This window comes from Hyla sarda, chromosome 12 (assembly GCF_029499605.1).
Source record: "Hyla sarda isolate aHylSar1 chromosome 12, aHylSar1.hap1, whole genome shotgun sequence".
Classification (NCBI taxonomy): Eukaryota; Metazoa; Chordata; class Amphibia; order Anura; family Hylidae; genus Hyla; species Hyla sarda.
In genome coordinates this window covers 43,591,714-43,617,353 of record NC_079200.1, presented here as the reverse complement: position 1 = coordinate 43,617,353, position 25,640 = coordinate 43,591,714, and the positions used below count along the sequence as shown (strand labels likewise).

Here is a 25,640-nt window from a genome sequence, read left to right as displayed (position 1 = left end):
AGATGTAAATAAATATATATATATATATATATATATATATATATATATATATATATACTCTGTGTGTTTAGTGCAAACAAGATTGTTGCTTATTTAGCAGGTGGTCCCATAAAAAACACAGTGTAACATATTTTCCTACTGTTTCTGTGACAGATGGTGGTTTTTCTGGCTAATAAAAGAAGCTATGAATCATTTTCTTTTGTATGTTGAATATAATTTTTAGGATGTTTAGTTCTAAGTTATATGAGGACATATGGATTGTATATGACAGTATGTGAGAAGGCGCCTCAAATGTTTTCCTTGTGCCTTATCTGTATATATGTATATCCCCCCAGCCTATGGAATGTAAATTCTGTAGTCCCCGGACCTACTCTGTATACACACCAAGGGCTGCTGCAAGGACTTTTGCCACCCTAGGCTAAAGCTAATTTTGCAGCCCCTTGATCCCACCCTTTGGCTCCGCCCTTTGACACACACTCCCACTTTACTACTGGGGTGACACACTGTAACAAACCTCCTCCTCATGTAATCTCATTACTACCGGGGTAGTAATGAGCTGCTGGGAGTTGTAGTTTTGCAACAGCTGGAGGCACCATTGTTGGGAAACGCTGCTCTAGAGTGACACCCTGTAACAACTGTGGTGCTGGCTTTGCGGATACTTTGGATGAGTAGGTGCTTCAGATGCTGGCTACTAACTTTCTTGCAGTGGGCAGAGCAGCGCCCCCATCAAGAGGGCACTCTAGGCAGCTGCCTATTTTGCCTATAGGCAGAAGTGGCCCTGTACACACGCCAGAGTAGATCCCTCTATATTCAGTCATGGCCGTAAATGTTGGCACCTCTGAAATTTTTCAAGAAAATTAAGTATTTCTCACAGAAAAGGATTGCAGTAATATATGTTTTGCTATACACATGTTTATTCCATTTGTGTGTATTGGAACTAAACCAAAAAAAGGGAGGAAAAAAAGCAAATTGGACATAATGTCACCAAACTCCAAAAATGTGGCACCCTTTCAAAATTGTGGATAAATAAGATTGTTTCAAGCATGTGATGCTCCTTTAAACTCACCTGAGACAAGTAACAGGTGTGGGTGATATAAAAATCACACCTGAAAGCAGATAAAAAGGAGAGAAGTTCACTTTGTCTTTGCATTGTGTGTCTCTGTGTGCCACGCTAAGCATGGACAACAGAAAGAGGAGAAGAGAACTGTCTGAGGACTTGAGAACCAAAATTGTGGAAAAATATCAACAATCTCAAGGTTACAAGTCCATCTCCAGAGATCTAGATTTGCCTTTGTCCACAGTGCACAACATTATCAAGAAGTTTACAACCCACGACACTGTAGCTTATCTCCCTGGGCATGGACGGAAGAGAAAAATTTATAAAAGGTGTCAACACAGGATAGTCCGGATGGTGGATAAGCAGCCCCAAACAAGTTGCAAAGATATTCAAGCTGTCCTGCAGGCTCAGGGAGCATCAGTGTCAGCACGAACTATCCGTCAACATTTAAATTAAATGAAACATTATGGCAGGAGACCCAGGAGGACCCCACTGCTGACACAGAGACATAAAAAAACAAGACTACATTTTGCCAAAATTAACTTGAGTAAGCCAAAATCCTTCTGGGAAAACGTCTTGTGGACAGATGAGACCAAGATAGAGCTTTTTTTGTAAAGCACATCATTCTACTGTTTACCGAAAACAAAATGATTACAGTACCTACAGTGAAATATGGTGGAGGTTCAATGATGATTTGGGGTTGTTTTGCTGCCTCTTGCACTTGGGTGCCTTTAATGTGTGCAAGGCATCATGAAATCTGAGGATTACCAACGGATTTTGGGTCGCACTGTACAGCCCAGTGTCAGAAAGCTGGGTTTGCGTTTGAGATCTTGAGTCCTCCAAAATGATAATGACCCCAAACATACGTCAAAAAGCACCCAGAAATGGATGGCAACAAAGCGCTGGAGAGTTCTGAAGTGGCAGCAATGAGTCCAGATCTAAATCCCATTGAACACCTGTGGAGACATCTTAAAATGTTGTTGGTAAAAGGCGCCTTCCAATGAGAGAGACCTGGAGCAGTTTGCAAAGGAAGAGTGGTCCAACATTCCGGCTGAGGGGTGTAAGAAGCTTATTGATGGTTATAGGAAGCCACTGATTTCAATGTGTGTGCAACCAAATATTAAGTTAAGGGTGCCAATAATTTTGTCCAGACCATTTTTGGAGTTTGATGTGACATTATGTCCAATTTGCTTTTTTTCCTCCCTTTTTTGGTTTAGTTCCAATACACACAAAGGGAATAAACATGTGTATAGCATTTACTTGAAATATTTCAGGGGTGCCAACATTTACGGCCATGACTGTACATATCGTAGGCCAGCACTATTCTGTATGAAGACCCCAGAAAAGTTCCATTTCCTTCCCTGTATATTCTGACTTTGTGTTATGTAATGTTATGTGTTATGTAATGTTGTATTGCACAGAATGTCTTACATGGGACCAGAGGTTGTACACAGACATGCTGGCATTCTGCTGTCAGCGCCCAAGAGTTTACATAGCTCTTTCAGCCCTTCAGCTTTCCCCAGTGCCACACTTCCCTTCACGCCCAACACCTGCCGCTTACTACAGTCTGATGCTGCATGCCTTAAAAGTGTCGTCTGTGCTGGTGCTTTACAGCAGAGGGAAGCACAGGAACAGGGAGAGGTTAGTATGCGAAGCACGTAGGAGATTTATTGGTGTTTCCTGAGCCATTCTAGGAAAGGTGACAAGTATGATGTTCACATCATAGAGGTGTTTTAACCCCACACTGTGCCACAAGCCCCCTATGCTGGTTAGACCTGCAATGTTCATTGGATTACCTGGTGACTTGTTTTAGAGAAGATTTTGACCTGTTCGGTCATCCCCTGTAGTATATTTAAAATGGTAACACAATTGCATACATGTCTATGGAGTCAGCTGAGGACAGCTACATAGACTTTAAATGGAGCAGGAGAACATTTGACCCCAGTTTCATTCAGACTCCATTCTTACGATCCGTAGGTGTCCCATTGGTGAGGTCCCCAGTGATCAGCCAACAACTGTATATTTTATTATGTATCTTAGTGTGTACTGGTAATGTTATATAATTAATATCTAATCATTTTTAACTGCTTGTATCCAATAGGTGGCTCCTCTTCTGAAAACGACTGTGCATTTGAGCCGGATTACTCCATAACCCCTCTTCCCGTGACAGAGGGCATGCAACATATACGTATGATGGAGGGCATGTCCCGCTCGCTACCCTCCTCGCCACTACTTACCCACCAAGCCATCAGTGTGCGGCTGCAGCCTGTCAAGAAACTAACTGGTAAGGACATTTCCTTGTAACAAATCCTTCAGGTGACAATATTCTTGGCCATTATTATTGATGATACATCCAGACATGAATGCCGGGAATGGTTTATCAGGTATGCTCAGATAGGACAGCTGTTAGCAGTGTGGCATATGGATATATTCACATACGGCAGACTAGTTGGAAAAATGTCTACAACTGAAATATCAATTCCATACATCCAAATTTATATTTATTTTTACAGCACATGCATGGATTTCTGCAGGCTCCATGCAAATGAATCGAATAGTCCAGACATTTATAAAAAAAAAAAAATTATAATAATAATAAAAAAATTCTGCCAAATGCAAATTCACCCTACATTTCCTAGGGACTTAAAGGAAAACTGTCAGCCAATTCACCCACATTAAACTCAATACACTGCGTTATAGTGTGGGTGAACAGGAGCCCATACACGGGTCACTTATTTTTTTAGGGTTTCTTGCCGCCGAGTTGTCATCCGCTTAAAGTTCTGCAATTTTGGCCTTCATGTGCACTCTGAAGGTGGCTCCCCCGCCGGCAGCCTTGCTTTGGGTTCCAGAGGAAGGGGCCTTAGCTGCCCCCCCTTTCGCATATTAATTCTCCCCCGGAGCGCAGCGTTCTGTCTGCAGAGTGCATGCACTGAAGATTTTACCCAGCTCTTGCATCCTGATGACGTGAGAACTGTGTGTCGGGAGAGCGCTCTGCACAATATAACTGCGCATATACCGTTCCCTCGCTACACCTGGAAGTACCTCTTTCTGAAGTCTCGCTACTCCCAACTTCCGAGGGACCGGTGCATGCGCAGTTACACTGTGCAGAGCGCTCTCCTGACGCACAGTTCTCACGTCATCAGGATGCGAGAGCTGGGTAAAATCTTCAGTGCATGCACTCTGCAGACACTGCGCTCCGGGGGGAAATCAATATGCGAACAAGGGGGGTGGGCCGGAACCCAAAGCAAGGCTGCTGGCGGGGGACGTGCCTTCAGAGTGCAAGTGAAGGCCAAAATTCAGTTCTTTAGCGGAAGACAACTTGGCGGCAAGAAAACCTAAAAAAGTAAGTGATCCGTGTATGGACTCCTGTTCACCCAGACTATAATGCAGTGTATTGGGTTTAGTGTGGGTGAATTGGCTGACAGTTTTCCTTTAAAAGTTATGGACACCTTTTTGAAAGCACTTCTTTTCTTCAAAGCCGATTTATGACCAGATGAAATGTGACCTGGTTGCTATGGACAACTCAGCAACTTTTACTCTGGACAGGTTTTGATAAATCTCTCCTATATGTAGAAAAAAGGCTGCAGAAAAGAAACTAAACAAAATCTTTTTAAAGACATATGGAGAAAATGTTTTGTGTACCATAATAAGTATAAGGCAATAATAAATAAATTCTAAGGTGTCAGTAGCCTTAAAACACAAATTGCATGGAATTTTCCGGAGCCTCCATCAGTAGTTCCACCTGATTTGATTGAAAGGAAAAGAAATGATGGACACCATGCTGGAATCTGTCTGACCTCATTATAAGTCAGTGGGGTCCATCAGGCATAGTTGGTGCAAGTCTTTCTATTGCTTTGGCTTTGCCATAATGCCTGGCATTGTAAAGAGTGCCATGACAGCAGTGTGAACAGAGTCTTGGGCTATTGTCAGACAACCTTAATGCTGCGTACATTCTAGTGTCTGTTACCCCTCTATACCCCTCTGTTGTGATCTACATTTGCTACTTTAAGATCTTGGGAGGTCCACTGTGGTCACTTTATGGCTGGCGTTCAGCCTTGTGTTCCTAAATCATTCCACATAAAGTAAAATTTTGCCACAATTTTTTGCACCCCCTGCCAGCTGTTTATAAAATATTTCTTATTTACATTGCAAACCATACACATGTGTCAGCCCCTGGGTCTATCATATAGGTGTCAGGTGTATGTCTGGCACATTACATCTACCTCTCTAGTACTTGGGGCTGGTTTATATTATTAATCCCACACTTCTACCTCTTATGCCACATATAGTTCATATATTCTACAGTGCCATTTGTATGTACTTGTAGTCCCAGAAGTGTTATAGGATATGTTGGCAGTAGGTTAAGAACAATCATATGGAAACTGAGTGACTTTAAAAGAAAGTATTTTTATTCAGGCAACTTTGTGGGGGAAAAATAAGTTGCTTTACTTGCTCAGATCGCAGTAAAATTCATAGTAGTAATCTGTAAGTGTCAATGTGTACCTATGGATTGCGACAGTCAACTAGAAAGTCTTTTTGTAGTACCAGCCTTAATTGGGCACTTTCAGATCCAAAAACGTTTTATATGTTGTTACTGATGAAAATTAAAGACCTTTCATTATATAGTTGTTAAAATTGTTTTGAATATTTAATAAACAAAATGGCCCCTGAAAATCCCACCACTAGGGGTCCCCATACCTACTGGGACACTAACCAGTCTTACAGCAGCATCAGGCTTGTCCATTTACAAGAGATGACTAATGGACAAGGCTGCATGAGCAGACTCACCAATCACCTCCCACCACCACAAGGAGGGACACGCCTCCTCTCACCACACACCAATCACCTCCCACCACCACATGGAGGGACACGCCTCCTTTCACCAATCACCTCCCTCCACCACAAGGAGGGACACGCCTCCTCTCACCACACACCAATCACCTCCCACCACCACAAGGAGGGACACGCCTCCTCTCACCACTCACCAATCACCTCCCACCACCACAAGGAGGGACACGCTTCCTCTCACCACACACCAATCACCTCCCACCACCACAAGGAGGGACACGCCTCCTCTCACAACTCACCAATCACCTCCCACCACCACAAGGAGGGACACGCTTCCTCTCACCACACACCAATCACCTCCCACCACCACAAGGAGGGTCACGCCTCCTCTTACCACACACCAATCACCTCCCACCACCACAAGGAGAGACACGCCTCCTCTCACCAATCCCCTCCCACCACCACAAGGGAGGGACACGCCCCCTTCCCCTGAGAAGATTTCTAACACTGGGAGCTAATGAACAGAGGGATTTGTATAATAAATATGGGTGATAGAGATATAAAAAATAGATGTACATGGTCAGGATTAGTTACCAAGTTACTTTTTTTCTGTGTGATCTGAAAGGTAAGCTTTAAAGTGGTATTTCCACCTCAATAAGTGATTGTGTATATCAAGGGTACACAATGATTTTATGACATGTTAGGGTCTGACCTTTGGGATCCTCTCTAACCCTGAAAATAATGGCCCTCATTTACTATTCTAAACCCGACTTGTTTTGTTGTTTTTTTTTGGCGCATCTTTGTCTGCGACATGTTGCAGACATCGTGCGCCAGTCTGCGACACGATGCAACATTTTTTCCCGACGGACCCGATGTGGATTCTCCCAAACCCGAAAAAGGGGCGTAACTCGACATTTCTGAGCTTTCCCACGTATTTATAACCCGAATTTGTTGAATTGTTGTGGATTTTTTCCCGACAACTCAGAGGAGTTGGAAACCAAAACCAACAAAACCCACGTGCGACAAACAAGATGCGACATAATAATAAATACCAGGGGAAAAAAGCAGTCGGGTAAGAAAGCAACATGGACTTACAACCCGATTTTCTAAGTAAATGAGGGCCAAAGTGTATCACAGCGCTCATTTATCTCTAGAGACCCTTCACTGTTTTCTATTCCCTGCACGTCAGCCTGTGGTCAAGCCCTGCTCTGAGGGCAAAGACAGTGAAGGGTGCCATAGGGAGGAATTAGCACTGTAGGCCCCTTCATTTACAGGGGTGTGGGGGGTCCCAGAGAGTGAACCCTATCAATCATAATGTAATGGCATAAATAATAACATAAAATCTTGACCCAAACCCTCACGTGTGTGTGTGTTATGTGCATCTCAGCTTGTTTGTTTACATACATTGTGCACTTTTATTTTTGTATTAAATTATTAAGAGCAACTGAGCACTGTGAGAGGCCGTTGTGATCATATTAAGGCTCACGGACAATGTGTCTTCTCTCTGAGTGCATGAATAATGGATGAGCACCTCATACAGGTCATTATTATGTAACGTCCCGCGAGACATCATGATTAACCCCGTCAGAAGAGCACATGGACATGGCATGCTTCCTCCTGCATGTACCTACACTTCACAATAGTTTCATTGTGTTTTTATATGATAACTTGTGCATAAGGATGTGACAGGATTTCATGATTGCTAAGAAGGATCTAATTCCCCCCACACACAAGAGCGATGCCCCTCTTGTCCATAATCTGTATCTAACATTGCAGCTTAGCCAACTTTTTTGTAAAACAGCCAAAAGTGACACTGTTTTTGGAAAGAACAGAACTTTTTTTTTCTAATCTTACTAACCTTACTAAACCCTTCTGAAGGTGTTCTCACCTTTGGACAGACCCTACTTGTTAGAGAAGTAGGATGGCACTCAGCTTGTTGAAAAGTGTCCCCCAGCTGGGACCCCAGTGATCATCTGTAAACCTGGCAGTAAGTGTTAAGTTTCCCTGCAGCACCACCACAGGGCGAATAGAGTATTAAAGAGACAGCCCATGTGAATGGGCACTGTGCAATGCAAGACGTGACAGGTCCTCCAGACTGAGAGATGTTCTTTATAACCCCACTCTCCACTCTAACCAGTAGCTGAGGATCTTGAACAGAAGACCCCCTTTTGTTAAGCCAGTAATAACTAATGTGGGGTATGCAAGTGGGATATAAACCTGGACAACACCTTGAACTTCATCTAAGTAAAGCTATACAGTGGTCCCTCAAGTTACAATATTAATTGGTTCCAGGACGACCATTGTATGTTGGAACCATTGTATGTTGAGACCATAACTCTATGGAAACCTGGTAATTGGCACCAAAATTTCATCCAAAAATAGGAAAAAGTGAGGATCTAAGATAAATAAGTAGATAACTAATATAGATAAAGCAAATCCTTCCATATAAAAGTAAGAAAGATCTGCTGGGAGCTGTAAATCACTGTCTATTTCAGTGTTTCCCAAAGAGGTTGCCTCCAGCTTTTGCAAAACTACAACTCCCAGCATGCCCGGACAGCCAAAGGCTGTCCGGGCATGCTGGGAGTTGTAGTTTTGCAAAAGCTGGAGGCAACCTCTTTGGGAAACACTGGCCGATGTAGAGGACAGAAGCTTCTCTCGGGTCCTGTACAGAACAAGCAATGTCCTGAAAAAAAACGGAGCCACCCTCACCTGATGCCCAAAGGAGAAGCTAACCCTGGCACAGGTAAAGAGTACAGAACATGTAATACCTCCCTGTACTGTAGGAGGCGCTACCAGACACCAGTCAGTGCATACACTTCAGTAATACAGGTAAAGAGTACAGAACATGTAATACCTCCCTGTACTGTAGGGGGCGCTACCAGACACTAGTCAGTGCATGCACTTCAGTAATACAGGTAAAGAGCACAGAACATGTAATACCTCCCTGTACTGTAGGGGTCGCTACCAGACACCAGTCAGTGCATGCACTTTAGGAATACACGAGTTTTACCAGTGAAATATCCATTCTGATTGGTCCGGTTCTTCCAGCCATTGACACATTTCGCAGATTCCATAGCATTGTATGTTGAGTCTGGTTTCAAGTGACATTGGTCCAGAAAAGACCATTGTATGTTGAGGCCATTGTAAGTTGAGGGATCACTGTATATGTACAATATTGCTAGTGGCAACACGCAGACTAGACAGGTATTGGGTCTTCAAAAAAAAACAAAAAAAAGATTTCTTCCTATGTATGCAGTCAGGAGTTCTTTGCCGGTGATCCAGAGGTTCCTATGAATATTGGCTAGGTGGTGCTGTTTGACATCTAATACAGAAAATTAATACACATCTGCGATTTCTTTACGAGAAGGAGAAGGCTTTAACCCTGACTGTTTTTTTTAGTGTTTATAAAGTGGTTGCTATACAGTCCTCGATGCTGTCACCTTAAGAGGCTTAAAGACTTGCTTATTGAGTTAACTGGTTTGATGGTCTAATGAGGCTCTGCAGGTCTGACTCACACAGCGAGCCCAGCGTTGTACATCTCCCAGAGGGGCCGCTTCGCCATAAATTTTGCTTTAGGGATCGATGCGGACTCTGCAACCTGCATCTTTTGCAGCAAGGCACTGTGTTATGTAAGTGTCGTGTTCTTCTTTTAGAAACCATTAAATTCTTAATATGATACAGACGCCTGTGTATGACAGGGGCATGTAGATCAGCGGCATCTAATGCCTAGACAAGCTGAAGCTATGGTCATATGATGTTTGATGGGGAAAAATAGTGCAGCATATTGCATTATGCTTCCCATCAAAATGATAGACACCACAATGGAATCTGACAGATCTCATTATAAGTCACAGTGGTCTGTGGGGTGATGCATTCGGCAGTCTGGCAGTTTCTTTTTTTTTTCCTATGAAAGAACAAAAACAAGAAATAGACAACGCAGGTCTGAACGGAGCCTTCTAAACCATAGCGCATCAGGGCCAATGTAGATAAAGAGGTAACTGTCCTATGGAAACTTACGCTGCCTCCTTCATACTCCTGATGATCCTGAGAAGATCTGACTTCATATACGATTACCATAAGCATTGTGCTCAATTGTACATAATGAGATGTAGTAAAACCATAAGGCACTGTTCACACTTGTCGAGACTGGTGATAGGGCTGGGCAGTATGACCAAATATGTGTATCACAGTATTTTTTTTTTACCTATGGCGGTTCCACAGTATATAACAGTATTTTCCATCCCCCCCCCCCCCGCCCCAATCATTTGACCCGCGCACGGTGTTCGGCTCCCCCCCCCCCCAAATCATGTGACCCGCCAGCACTGTTCTGCTCCCCCCCCCCCCCCAATTAATGATCAGCCAAGCAGAGTAGTACTCACAGATGTCACCTTCAAGCACTGCCATCCTCCTCTTTGTTGGGGGCCGCCAGCGATGGAACTCACTGTACGCCAGTGGTTTCCAACCTGCGGACCTCCAGTTGTCCGGGCATGCTGGAAGTTGTAGTTTTGCAACAGCTGGAGGTCCGCATGTTGGAGACCACTGCTGTACGCTGTATACCTATGCCCCGGGCTGCAAAAGATACGTCGGACAGCCGTCAGCCTATCACCGGCCAGAGCTCCTTACATGACAGTGGGCTCAGCCTATCACTGGCCGGGGCGGGACATCGCTCTGGCCGGTGATAGGCTGTCAGACGTTCCCAAATCAAATTTAAGAACTGACTGATCACTAACAGTCTAATATAGCCCACCCTCATGTTTTTGCAGTATTTGCCACGTGGGGACTCTTGGAAGGCCCCCTATTATAGGTAATAGATCATATCCAAATTACTCCAAACTTTGTTGACTTTGGATTAACTGTATATGACCAGCTAAAAGCATTAAAGGGGTTATCCAGGAAAACACTTTTTTATATATATGAACTGGCTCCACAAAGTTAAACAGATTTGTAAATTACTTCTATTAAAAAAATCTTAGTCCTTTCAGTACTTATGAGCTTCTGAAGTTAAGGTTGTTCTTTTCTGTCTAAATCCTCTCTGATGTCACATGTCTCGGGAAACGCCCAGTTTAAAAGCAAATCCCCATAGCAAACCTCTTCTAAACTGGGTGTTTCCCGAGACACGTGTAATCAGAGAGGACTTAGACAGAAAAGTACAACCTTAACTTCAGAAGCTCATAAGTACTCAAAGGACTAAGATTTTTTTAATCGAAGTCATTTACAAATCTGTTTAACTTTCTGGAGCCAGTTGATATATATAAAAAAGTTTTTTCCTGGAATACCCCTCTAAATCCCTCCTTATATAGGGTGTCTGATTTAATTGCATGCAACAGAAAACAGGATAGTAATAGTCTCCAAAGGGAACCATGGTGGTGATAGAATATCTGGATGTATAATTGGAGTCCATGACCCCAGAAGTGTACGTTTCTGTTACACATGGTGTCTAACACTGGAAATTACTGTACTTAGCAGTCTCACAGGGTTGCCTCACCAACACCTATAGTCAATGAGATATCCTCCTGCTTCCACCAGACCACTGCTGAGCTAACATGGTCTGTCTCTTTATGTATAAAGTAAATAGAAAATATATCTGCATGTTCCATTGCATTGTACATTTGCTATATGCGTCAGCACTCTCATGGGAACATGTTAAGGGATACATGGGCAAAAGGTCATGGCATATACCTTGGACAGAGGCCTGCAATGAATTCTATACAGTGCCATCTGTCACCCATATACTTCCCATAAAAGTAATTCATGCAATATGTTTATAATATATACAGTCATGGCCGTAAATGTTGGCACCCCTGAAATTTTTCTAGAAAATTAAGTATTTCTCACAGAAAAGGATTGCAGTGACACATGTTTTGCTATACACATGTTTATTCCCTTATTGGCACCCTTAACTTAATATTTGGTTGCACACCCTTTGGGAAAAAAATAAATCCGTTGTTTCCTATAACCATCAATAAGCTTCTTACACCTCTCAGCCAGAATGTTGGACCACTCTTCCTTTGCAAATTGCTCCAGGTCTCTCTTATTGGAAGACGCCTTTTCCCTACAGCATTTCTCCACAGGCGTTCAATAGGATTTAGATCTTGACTCATTGCTGCCACTTCAGAACTCTCCAGCGCTTTGTTGCCATCCATTTCTGGGTACTTTTTGACGTATGTTTGGGGTCATTGTCCTGCTGGAAGACCCAAGATCTCGGGCGCAAACCCAGCTTTCTGTCACTGAGCTGTACAGTGCGACCCAAAATCCGTTGGTAATCCTCAGATTTCATGATGCCTTGCACACATTCAAGGCACCCAGTGCCAGAGGCAGCAAAACAACCCCAAAACATCATTGAACCTTCACCATATTTCACTGTAGGTACTGTGTTCTTTTCTTTGTAGGCCTCATTCCGTTTTCGGTAAACAGTAGAATGATGTGCTTCACCCAAAAAGCTCTATCTTGGTCTCATCTTTCCACAAGACGTTTTGACTTACTCAAGTTCATTTTGGCAAAATGTAGTCTTGCTTTTTTATGTCTCTGTGTCAGCAGTGGGGTTCTCCTGGGTCTCCTGCCATAGCGTTTCATTTCATTTATATGTCGACGGATAGTTTGTGCTTACACTGATGCTCCCTGAGCCTGCAGGATAGCTTGAATATCTTTGGAACTTGTTTGGGCTGCTTATCCACCATCCGGACTATCCTGCGTTGACACCTTTCATCAATTTTTCTCTTCCGTCCACGACCCCAGGGAGATTAGCTACAGTGCCATGGGTTGCAAACTTGATAATGTTGCGCACTGTTGACAAAGGCAAATCTAGATCTCTGGAGATGGACTTGTAACTTGAGATTGTTGATATTTTTCCACAATTTTGGTTCTCAAGTCTTCAGACAGTTCTCTTCTCCAATCTTATTTTTCCACAATTTTGAAATTTTGCATTCTTTTTCTGTGAGAAATACTTAATTTTCTTGAAAATTTTCAGGGGTGCCAACATTTTGGCCATGACTGTGTGTGTATATGTATGTGTATATATATATATAAATATATATATATATATATATAATGTGTGCATATATAACTTATTTAATTGTTGTTAACTGTTTAACGGCTACTATTGTATAGAATAGTATAATCCAATGCTATGGCATAATTTTTTAAATGTCTTTTATGACATATACCACCCCAAAGGATGCTGAAGGACACTCCTTTGGCCTCCATCAGGTTAAAGAAGCCTTATGGATATGCTTATTGTGAGCTTTACCCAACACACATGCCTTCCATCCTCTCTCCATTATCATATAATAACAGCAAAGTAATCACTTATATAAAGTGGGGTATGCACTTGTAATGTATATATGTACCTAGCGGCTTCATAGATTGGGAAATATTCATGAAACACTCCATTACTGGCTGTCAATCATTGCAGACTGAAGAGATGAAGGAATTTTAACCTACTCATTGTAAATGAATACCTCTCACCATAATCAATATTTCACCTCCGATGTGTGTGTGTGTGTGTGTGTGTGTATACATAGCAAAAAAAAAAAAAAAATATATATATATATATATAAATATATATATTTTATAGATATCAGGGCTGGCTTTGCACATCGTCTCTACAGTCTCTATGGCATCTAGAGACCCTGTTCTTGCCATCCTGGCTAGGGAATCATCAGCTTGTAACTAAAAAATGAATACAGTAAATCTGAATAAAAACAAAATCTTGCCAGTCTGGATGAACTTAGTTATATTGCTATTTTATTGCATATGCTTCTCTGGTATGTTTAGGGTCTTTGACAGTGTTTCCCAACCAGTGTGCCTCCAACTGTTGCACAACTACAACTCCCAGCCTTTGGCTGTCCGGACATGCTGGAAGTTGTAGTTTTGCAACAGCTGCAGGTACACTGGTTGGGAAACACTGATCTATGAGCTACCTTTATGTACAATACTAAGGTAGCGTGTGCCAGGCATTAGTACATTATCCGTATCCCTTATGCCAAAGGGAAGACAAATGCATTTATCTTCCTTTTTCCTGTAAACCAAGTATAACCTGCCGTTTCCTGCAAGGCCTATTGAATATTCTTGTCCATACCCTTTGCTGAGTAGCAAGACCTGCCGTGTAACAGAGCGTCAGAGTCAGGAGCAGTGACGTGCTGACTCCTAGCTCCGCGGCTAGCTGCGGGTCCCAGTGACGTGCATTGGGGGGAGAGATGTTCCTGCTTCTGATAGTCCCAGACTTTACAGATGCAGCACAAGCACTCAGCAACCCTTTCTGTGCTTCCATAGCAGGGATCATACACAACCCAGACAGGTCTCTGATGATCAGAAATAAGGGAGATGATTGCTTCTGTGTCTGCTCGGCACAAAACCATCTCTTCTTGTTTTAAGCCCTCCAGGCTGCAAGTCGGAGACATGCCAATCAGTTATGAGACATATAAAAAGGGCAGCGTGAACTGGGCCGGGATGTTTTAGTTGTTTGCTTGTGGTTTTATTCTGGTATGGGAGATTGGGAATAAAGAGCCATCATGTTAAGATTTGTGTGTCTTGACATCCTTGCTGATGGGAAAGTCTGGCTGAGATGTACTCTAGTATCATCATTTTTCTCAATTTTCAGCATGACAGGCCATGTAGAACGTCATCAGGCCCTTTCCAGCCACACATTGAGGTAGAATTTCACGTTGATATAAATTGGTCACAGGTACCATATTTTGCTGCTATGTATTTTTCTACAACTGAGGTCAATTGGTAGCAAAGTACACAGCTGATTTTCTATCCTTTGACTTCAGTGAGTAGGAAAATACACAGCAGCAAAATGTGGCTTGTGTGATCCTACCCTTAAAGGGGGGGTACTCCAGGGAACTAAACAGATAGCCCATCCTTTCCCTCCCGTCAACCTATTTAATTGTCTAAATATCATTCATTAGCTATATAGAGTAGTCATTCATTAGCTATATAGAGTAGTTTCCCCTCTTTGGTTGTCACTTACATGTATGAAGTGAGGGAATGACATTATCCAGCTATCCACTCTTTCTCTGTCCAAATCCCCACTCTGAAAGCAGCCTCCACCCTCCAGTTAGACACAGACCATGTGGTTTCTGCCCTGTACTGATGAGTCATGCTCTCTTTAGTGCTGAGAACGGGGGAGATGTGTGAAGCCTCAGCCAATCAGACACAGAATCTCTCTCTGCTGCTCAGAGCAGGAGGGTGGGGGCTGGCAGAGCTGCAATGATTTCTGGGAGATCTAAGCAAAGATATAGGAGGATGGCAAAGAATATAAAGCATCCAGAGAAGACAACAAAGGGCACTGGAGCCATGCATATCAGGCAGGATGGTTTACTGGGAACTTATCCAGGAAGTGGTGTGGCTTTAAATAAATATAAATAAATATATATATATATATATATATATATATATATATATATATATACACACACACCCATATATATTTCCATGGAGTACCTCTTAAATGTAACATGGAAATGTGGAGTGTGAGTTTTACCCTTTGTGATCATAAGCGAATTAGTAATTTGTAGCGTGTTGTCCTGTGAGTGTCTATAGAGTTCTGTTACTTGTACTTTGTGGTCAGAGAAAAAACAGATGAACCTTTTGCCTTCCACTGTTTTTCAACGAGCAGAAATCAATTAGATCTTCTTTATACTTGTGTTAATATGGTCCATAGAGGTTTTGGTCAGGCAACAACAGCACAGTCTTCAGCACTGTTCATGCTATACATTTACCAGAACCAAGCTATTGGATCTGTCAGGATTGACTCTCCAGCTATCTCTATATTTTACGATCAAGCAACCACTCAATGTAAGCAAGCACTTACCACCGGTGGTTGTGCCAACCAAGCACAACATTGGGAATCACATAAAAACAACTGAAGTCTCACTAATCTGGTGACCAAATGACTAAATCAAGTTTCCTCCAAAGGGTGACAGGGTTGAAGGCGTGCTGAGAGAACTTGACACCAAGGTCAGGAGACAAACGGGCTTATTACCCAGAATGAAGTGTGTTTCGTGGCTCATGGCCTGAGGAAGCAGCCATTAGCCACAAAATGCATTGCATTCTTGGTAATAAAACTGTTGGTCTCCTGAATGCTGTGTTTCACGGCTAACAACTGCCTTCTTAGGCTTCATGCCTGATGAAGCGGCTGTTAGTCGCGAAACTCGTTGCATTCTGGGATAAAAAAAGTTTGTCTGTTCACTCTGGTGTGAAAATTCTCTCAGTGCCTCTTCAACCCTTTCACCCTTTGGAGGAATCTTGCTTCAGTTGTCTGTTCTTTTATAAGTACAGTACAACGAAAAGGATGGCACTGCCAGATTTATTACATGATGGACATCAATGGTACCCACAGGACCCCATTGACTATAATGGTGGCCGTCATGTTTCAGTCATTAGCATACAACATAATGCTTCAGGCATTTTTTTTTATCAGAATCTGCAACATACGTTCCTGATGGAGCCTCCAATGCAGATATGAACACTTTGTTATATGAGTGGCTGGCCAAACACACCAAAACCTTTAGGGAATGGTGAAGGTCACATAGCTGTAGAGGTATCTCTGGAGTTCACCAATGATACGTCATGATAAAGAAGGATCAATTTTTTTTTATTTCAACATTTCCATACCTTGCTTATTCTCTTTTCCTTGTTGAGAGCATGCTCAGCTAAATCGATCATGCAAGTGTATGTGAAAGGGTCAGGGGAGGAAGGAACAGCTGTCAACTAATGTGCTTGTACAAATGTATATGGATGTGGTCAGAATAGTTATAAATAACAAAAAAAAGAAGATATGTCTGTCTCCATAATCATAATCCGTTACCAAGAAAACAGAAGACCTGCAAACATAGGAGTGAGACACATAGGCATAGATGTTGTAATGGGCTGTTACATGTGATACATCCAGCCTGTACTAATAATGCTTTACTAGAGCAAGCTTAACTCTTAAGTGACCCATACTGTACGCTCCGGGATCCCGATACACCTATGTGGTTAATTATATATCTTTTTTATCTCCAATTTATCATCCCTGGCTGTAGTGGAGAATGGAGAGGAAGAGCAGCAAAAATAGTACAGGAGTGGGTGGAGGGAGGAGAGCGTTTTAGATGCAAGAGGTTGGGTCCCCGCGACATTGATGAATGCAGAGTCACAGTAAATACACCATTCAACATACAGAGAAGGCCATAAAACCTGATCCTAGCGATTCATAACTTATTATGGAATCATCCTTGACCAAAAGGTAAAAGTCATTAACCTGAAATTAAATCCAAACAAATTTGCAATCCAAAAAAAAAAAAAGAGTATGTTACCCAGTTATATATACATACAAATAAAAATCATCAAGTATTTAAGTCCCACCCTGGTCTTCCTTAGCATTTTTTATATGAAGGACAGACAAACAAACATATCCTCAACAAACAGAGAGAGAAAAATAAGAAGGCTCAGTTCTTTTAAAGGTTGCCTTGCCTTACATCAGGGGTTTCATTACAGGTGTTGAACTACAACTCTCATCCTTTATTATGTCACCTTCCATTGGAATCTTACTGAAGTATATAATGTAGATGCAAGTATTGTCAAATCATACTAGGGATATTCTAATGGTTGAGGCCTAAATAAAATAATAAAAGAGAACTAGGTTAGCCCATGGAGGATCCGGCAGACTCACAGCTCCTGTTTCTGGCTGTGATTATTAGGAATGGTTCAGCTGTCATGTGACAGTTCTTTCTTGCACAAGGCCCAGTGTGATATACCAATAATTTCTGTTCATTAGGATGTGACTGTACACCGCTGGTACAAGTATTTGTCTTGCCTTTCTGGAAAAGTTGTGTACAGGTAGGGTCTAGGGGTGCAGCTACTGCATAATGGCAAAATCATACCAACATGCAGTGGGCAATGAATGCACATTTGCCAGTAGAACATCCATATTACTGGAATAAATTGGTGACCAGTGTGGGTGTTGTAGCTGCACCATAGGACCTAACTTATGGTTAATGGTTCTTACTCATTATGCCTTAGCAATATTTTGTTCGCTGGTCACTGCTTGGGTGGTCGTAATACAGAGTCTACTGCTGCAGCTACCACATGCATATAAATTCATGTCTACATGCGGTTGCCTGTAGGCACGTAATTTTGGGAGTAATATGATTTATTGACAAAACTGTTCAGGCATTGTAGGCCTGGTTTGCATAATGGGCAAGAACTAGATACCATAAAAAAGGGTCCTTCTGTGAAACTACTACAGCTGCACTGTAGAACCCTTTCCTTTTGATAAAGGGTTGTTGCCCATTATGACTTTTTTTAAGCAGTGGGCAGTGGTCTGAGCTTTTGTTAAGTAAAAATAGAAAAGAGCCTTACCATAAGGGAAGGGAATCATGTTGCAGCTACCACATGCATTTAACACCAAACCCACATGTAGTGGCCAATAGCAGATTCATGCGTCCATTGGCTGTTTGTGGGAATGTTTTTAACTGCATGTGGTATCTGCTCCATGGAACCCTTTCCTTATGACTTTTCATGTAATTTGAAATGGCAAAAGCTTTGTTGGTCTATACATCTCAATATGTTGAAATGAATATCCCTTTCTTGTTCGTTGGGCTCCCTAGTCTGGTTTTCTTCCTCAGGTATCCTTGTCTGCTCCTTCCATCAACAGCTCATCCCTGGTGGATTCTCCATTGTTTTCGTTGAGGTTTTATCATTGATTACAAGGGACTCCCGTTCCGTTAGGTGCCACTAATTACACTAACTGCCGGGTAATTAGAAAGGAGCCGGTTGTAAATTTCTTTTGATGTAATTACCGGGATGTATACAGTGACTTTAGCTTCTTCGTGCCTTGGATTTCTTAATTAAGCCAGAGTTCCTATGGGAAAATAAATTCCAGCGGTCACAGACAGAGCTCCATCACGTGTTTTGGTCTCATTCATCCAGCCTTTCAATAATTGATTGTCATAAATAAAACTGGGGACATACCTGACAACATCTACTACCCATTATTGACCATTTGTTTACTTCCAGCGGCATTGGTTGCAAGTACAGCTCTCCTAATGCCCGGACTGTCTATGGCTATTCTGATGTGCTGGTAGTTGTAGTTACCCAACAGCTGGAGAGACCATTTGGGACCATTGGTATCTCTAAGGCTGTAATATATAATAGTAAAAGAAATAGGAATGGACTGCTTAGAGTCACCATATCTTTTTGACAGGTTGCTGGTGAGCAAAAGTAATGTTGACAAAACAAGATGTGAATGGGCTCTTACCTTGGCGTACCTTACTGGCAAATACATCAATCATTAAGATATAGGACATATGGATATTTGTAATGCTAGGCACTAAAAGTAAAAATAGCTAGATGAAAGTGATTCAGAACCCGCTGATTTTGGTGAGAATGGCTGATGGACTAATGTGTATGGGGGATTATCAATAGGGCCGGGCGGTATACCGGTTCATACCGAATACTGAAATTTGTGCTGCACCATATGAATTTTAACCCATACCGCAATACCGGTTTGGCCCCTCCCCCTCGGGAATGAATGAATCAGCCCAGCGCTGCGCTGTCCCCACATCGGGGAACTAATCATATGTGACCTGCGAGCGCTGTTCTGCCCCGCAATTAATTATTAGCCCAGCACTGTCCCCATCAGGGTACTGCTCACATGTCACCCGCATGCGCTGCCCTCTTCGTCCTGTTTGTTGTGGCCGCCAGCGCTGACACTCTATACCAGTGGTCTCCAACCTGCGAACCTCCAGATGTTGCAATAATACAACTCCCAGCATGCCCGGACAGCCAACGGTTGGAGACCACTGCTCTATACTGTGCGGTATCCCTATGCCCAGGCTGCAAAAAATAAATAAAATAAACTTAAAGGGGTGTTCCAGGCAAAAACTTTTTTTTATATATCAACTGGCTCCGGAAAGTTAAACAGATTTGTAAATTACTTCTATTAAAAAAATCTTAATCCTTCCAATAGTTATTAGCTTCTGAAGTTTTCTTTCTAACTGCTCAATGATGATGTCACGTCACGGGAGCTTTGCATGATGGGAGAATATCCCCATAGGAGCTGGACAGCTCCCGGGTCGTGAGTCATCAGAAAGCAGTTAGACAGAAAACAGCAACTCCACTTCAGAAGCTAATAACTATTGGAAGGATTAAGATTTTTTAATAGAAGTTATTTACAAATCTGTTTAACTTTCCGGAGCCAGTTGATATATAAAAAAAAGTTATTGCCTGGAGTACCCCTTTAAACTCACCTCCCGTTGGTCCGGTACCGGCCTCACTTGTTTCCTGGGGACGGGAACGTCAAACAGCCGTCAGCCTATCACTGGCCGCAGCGATGTTCCGCCTCTTACATGACTGCTTCTTACATGATAGTGGGCTCAGCCTATGACCAGCCGAGGCGGAACATCGCTGCGGCCGGTGATAGGCTGACAGCTCTCAGACGTTCCCATCCCCAGTGTAAGGCCGACGTAGGTGCGTTAAAGTTTATTTTGTTTACCTTTTGCAGCCCAGGCATAGGGATACCGCACAGTATAGAGTGCAACAATCAGGACAAGGAGGGCAGCGCTTGCGGGTGACGTGAATATTTACCCCGATGGGGATGTGGGCTGATAATTAATATGGGGGGGCTAGGAAATACCGTTATATACCGCGGAACCACCAAAAGTTTAAAAAATACCGTGATACACACATTTGGTCATACCGCCCAGCCCTAATTACCAACAGTCTCATGTCATGAGAAAGAAGGATCCAGTATGCTGCCAGAGATGACATGTAGAATCCAGGTGATACTGTGCAGGCTTAGCATTAATTGAAGGAATAAAAATGTTTATGATCAGCCACATACAGTATGTGTATGTAAATGCACCTGGAGGAATAAAGGAACTGGAGATGTGTAAGATCTGAAGACAGTCCTCCTCCAATGTTAGTGAATGTGGATTCCGCAATCCCTATTACATGCTTCAGAAATGTTCTGAGTGCCATTTAATTTATGTCACATTCACCTTATTTGTTGCAGATTCTACTTGGGAAAACCCCAGCATGAGCCCCATTGATAACGCAAGGGCTTATTCTCATACAAACTACACATCCTTAGCAGAAATCTCAGGGTCAGTTTGTGTATTAGCTGTTCAGACCTGAAATGTAGTTAAAGAAATAATCTGCCTTGTTTCAGAAAAAAGCAAAGAAAAAAAATGCAAAATATGCTAAATTGTAAAAAAATAAAAAAAATAAAAAATAAACTGCAGGGTGTAAACAGAATTTGACAAGATCTGCTTGTATGTTACCTGGGAACCATTTACACTGTACACAATCCATTAAATGAAGCTCGTGCTGCAGTCTTACTGCATCAATGTGTGAATGACTTCACTAAATACACAGGGGTCACCGCACGACATATAGAGGACCTCTGCTTTATTAACGCTCATTTACTGGTTTACCGTGGTGGGTGAAAGCCTCCCTCACTCTTGAATAATTTAGTGCACTGTTACAGCAGAATGAGACATGGAAGGATTGTGACCTCAGAGGAATGAACAGTGTGGCAGCGCACGGTGAATGATGTGCACCGCGGTATTAAATAGCTTTACCTCTATTGCTGTTACTTGTCTGATTACTTGTCTTGTGTCACCCCTCACCCACACCCTTTTCATAAACTACTGGCGCAAGAGCGCTCTTCGTTACGTTAGGTTCTGCATAAATCATTGCACTCCATTTGTTGCGTATCAGTTGTGTTTTGCTTTCATTTAATTTCCTTTCAGTGTTTTTGTACAATTGTTAGGTAATCGATATGGTGGTACAAAGAAAAATGTGACATGTTTTGGTCCAGTGTTGGCAGCTCATACAATACACAGCATGTTTAATATATCATTGATTTTATATTTACAATGTTTATTAAGATAAAGTGCCTTACATGGCATTCCTATCATAACACGTACCTATCATTTAAAAAAAAGTGTTGAAAACCTACATGGTTTTGTTAGTGTTACCCTTCAGAGTGGTGACAAGATGATTTTAGTGCCACCCCTGCTGTTAATAAGCCCCTCAGAATGCTCACTATGGTGCACGGCTATTTTGTGTTCTCTCCATTTTAGAAGGCAAAAACAGAGCTGAGCTGTTTGCTAGTAGTACACACACAGTTACTTTCTCCTTTACTTCTCTAACCTATCCCAGTCCTGAATAACACATCACATTCTCCTCTCTGCTATGCCTTGACAAAGTGATAGTAAAAGTGCACTGAACAGTCTTACGCTGTGCTGGGCTGATGATTTACATAGTTCAGTTTTGTATTACATATGGCATGTGAAGGGGAAGGGGCTAATGCTGCACTGGGCTTTTTAAAGGTGATGTGTAAGCATAAATAAAAGAAACAATTAGCAAGTAAAGGATTACCCTAAGCACTAAATAGGCTGGTGCTGTGCTGGTCTGATTATGTACACAGTACACTGCTATCATGCACTGATTATGCTAAGGTGCTTTGTTGTTATAAAACAAGAAAAGGGTTACACTAAGCACTACTGCTGCAGAGTTGCCAGCAGAGCCCTGATTTACCTTGCATGGGGACAGTGTAGATCCTCTGAACATTCACATATGGAGGTACACATCTCTCCACCACAGAGCATGTACCTAAGCCCCGCCCCCACTTTCTGTAATCCATGTTGCTGAGGCTGTTACTAGAGACAGATTTTCCCTAACAGCAGACAGTGGACAACAGATTGCAGGGAAGGGAGAAACATAGTAGGCAAGAGTTATTGTTGTTTTTTTAGGGTAAGTAGTCGTTTTTGGTAAATGGCTATGATTTACTAAATTGTTAGGGATCACCTAGGCTGTCACCAACCAAAAACACTGTCGCATCAATGGTAAGTGAACGTGTACATTACTTAATATCCTACACCATAAAATACTTACAGCTGTACACATAAACATACGATGTAAAAAGCAAAATAAATCTTTATTAACGTATATGCAATATAAAATCACATAAAAGATTTATAGTCACCAGAACACATACTGGACAGTATATACGGATACGGGCACACAAACACTGGAACCCAGGGCACAATGGGGCAAAGAACAAATAGGCAATGGTGCAGAGAATGTTATCTAGAATAGCACACGATGGCCGATAAACCTATACTGCTACATTGCTGTACATGACGACAAAATGACATGCATTAATATTTGAATACAAAGAACAGAAAAAAACTCTTATATCTGTATGGAGCCAGATCCATACATTCCTATCCCAACACACAATTTGCTATTGGGAGCTTAGTCAGGGGGTGCCTCCCCACGGAGCTCCCAATGGCGAACACCTCCTCTCTTTTTCCTCCTCTGCCCTTTTGTCAGCTTCAAATTCCCTTAAAACAGTATTTCCAGATCAGTTTGCCTCTAGCTGTTACACATCTACCAGCAATAAGACCATTTATGGGAAGAGGGTAACCTATATTACTGCTCATCAGATTTTAAGACAGCAAGACACCTTTCACATTCAGAGTAGTTTAAGTCAGAACAGGCTCTTTGCAGTCTTATCTGAGAAAGTCTTTTTGGTGCCTTAAAATCTAATCATCAGTAATATGAGCTCCACCTTCACATTACTGGTCTTATCCTGAGTAGACAAGAGGGAGGGGGGGGGGGAGCAAGGATGTGTGAGGTGATGTCTCACCTACAAGCCAGACCGCTCAGCTGATATGAAGAAATCTGTGCAGTACAACATTATGTTAATAAGTTGCTTTTTGACATTGGTTAACCTGATAGACAGTAAGTTGTTTCTTTGACTGGACAACCCCTTATTTTTTTAACAAAAATTGTACATTAATTTCTATGTTAATTTTCACAATGGCTTGTGATATTTGACATCAGTTAAGGAGTATTATGTCATTATTGTATGTGTTTCTTCTTCACTTGATGATCCAGAATAATTACCAAAACCATGGCAGATAATCCGTAGCTCTTTGCCTTGCCCCACTTTAGCCTGTGTAAAAACAGATTTGTTGCAAACAGCATTCCAATTTTGGACCGCTCCGGTGTGAAACCAGCCTGAATTCAAGTGTACCCTACATCCACTGCAGTTTTAGGAAGTTTTCAATGCATTATGGTAGCTAGTAGTTATCAAACTTAATACATGAAGCAGAATAATGTGCGTGCATGCACATTATTCTCATGGATGCATGATCATCATTTAGTGTGGATGAACATAATGGAATTATCTTCCGGATATATAACCTTCTGTGCTTTTCTACAGTAGAGTTCCCTTTCCATGGCGCTGATAAATAGGTGATTTCACAGTCGCTCTTTTTGAAAGTCTTTGGCACGATCTGTGCTTTACATAAGGACCAATAACTTATTGCTATGATGTTTATACTTCAGCTTCGGTTTGTTCTAGGGTTATCTCACGTGCAACAGATTTGCTACAGAAATGTCTATGACTCTTCTACATATCTGAAAATTCCCCATTCAGATGAATAGTACAGATTTTCAGATGCAGAATTGGTTGTTGCCATATCGGTGCAAGCAATAACCACTTCCCTTCCTTTTCTCTATATTAGAGACAGGAATGGTTTGTTTTTCTGCCAAAATTGCAGCCAAAATTGCAGCCTCCTGCAGTAAAGGAAGAGTGCTGCCTGAGACAAAGTTCTTCTTTTAGGAATCGGGCACCCTGCCTTTAGGACAGCTTTGTGACATTGTACCATTGCATACAGTGTGATTTTCACAATCCCAATAGTTTTTTGGCTGTTTTTAAAGTCTAATAAATTCTGTATATTCAGAAATCTCAGTCCATATAGCAGCTAGTCTCGGTGCTGCCTTCATGTAGAATCTCATTTCAGTCATGGAGAGTCTTTGGATGACATCACTTGGGTTAGATTTTATTAGGGCCCTCGGTACTAAACCTTGCAGGGTCTATCTTAGCATAATGGAGCATTTGTCTTCCTTCCTGGAAACCTGATTATATGGATCTGTACGCTTAATCAGATACATTGCTTGCCAGAGAGTGCCTTGTGGTATATGTATAGTGACAAGTGACAAGGAAATGCAATGTGTAGAGCTGTAATTTTATTTAATCCCCTTTCGAAGGAAAAATCTGATCCAAAGAAGTTGCCGCTTTATTCTACTCTTGGTTTGGAAGAGGTTAAAATTCCTTCAGCTTGGCTGTGCCGGTGGCATGGACAGGCTGCTTCTTCCTGTCAGTGGGCCACCTGTCGCAGAAACAACCCCCCCACCCTCCTCCTTTCGTGCTATCGCTCCCTTCTGATCGCAGCAGGGCCTTGCTAGCACGCACAGCCATGCCAGGATGTGTGCTCTCTACCTTGAGGTGCAATCCCTTAGCTGCATCGCTGTGCCGTCAGTAATTTAACATTTCTGTCCGACATTCGCCGAGCGTACATCATCGACTTTTTCTTTTTTTCTTTTTTTCTATTTTCCTTTTCATTTTGTATATTCCAATTTGTTCCCAGAATCCATGTCACCGCTCCTTATATGGCGATGATTTTTTCCTCTTTGCGTTTCCATGACAACAGGAGCACTGCACCATTCATTAGCTTAGGACCGAACTGCATCCCTACGCCGCCTTTTTCATCTCTCTCTCCGTGCTGTTCTGCACCATCCCACATCCCACTCCCCTCCTGTGTGCTGCCCTAGGAGGAGGGGAGTAAAAGGAGGACTAGTGGGGGACAGTAATACAAATTTTGATGTCCTCCGCAGCCTCGCTGGAAGAAGAAGTGCTAGCTGTGATATCACGGAGGAGAAGAGAACAGATAAAGAGAGGGAGGGCTGTGTCTATAGATTGCCTGCTCTGCTGAAGACAGTATTGACTCTTGGGAGG

General features: G+C 42.3%; 1 protein-coding gene across 8 annotated transcripts in view; it reads left to right on the top strand.

Annotated features, from left to right (window-relative positions):
- Window positions 1–25,640, top strand: part of TANC2 (tetratricopeptide repeat, ankyrin repeat and coiled-coil containing 2) — a 532,732-nt gene that overhangs the window by 376,406 nt on the left and 130,686 nt on the right. For 7 of the 8 annotated variants that reach the window (XM_056548533.1, XM_056548535.1, XM_056548534.1 and 4 more), the window contains one exon: window positions 3,159–3,341. In XM_056548533.1, the coding sequence (XP_056404508.1) occupies window positions 3,159–3,341 (183 nt within the window). Of the gene's footprint in view, window positions 1–3,158; window positions 3,342–22,818; window position 25,640 lie in introns of those variants that run through there. The other variant, XM_056548538.1, reaches the window with a different exon arrangement.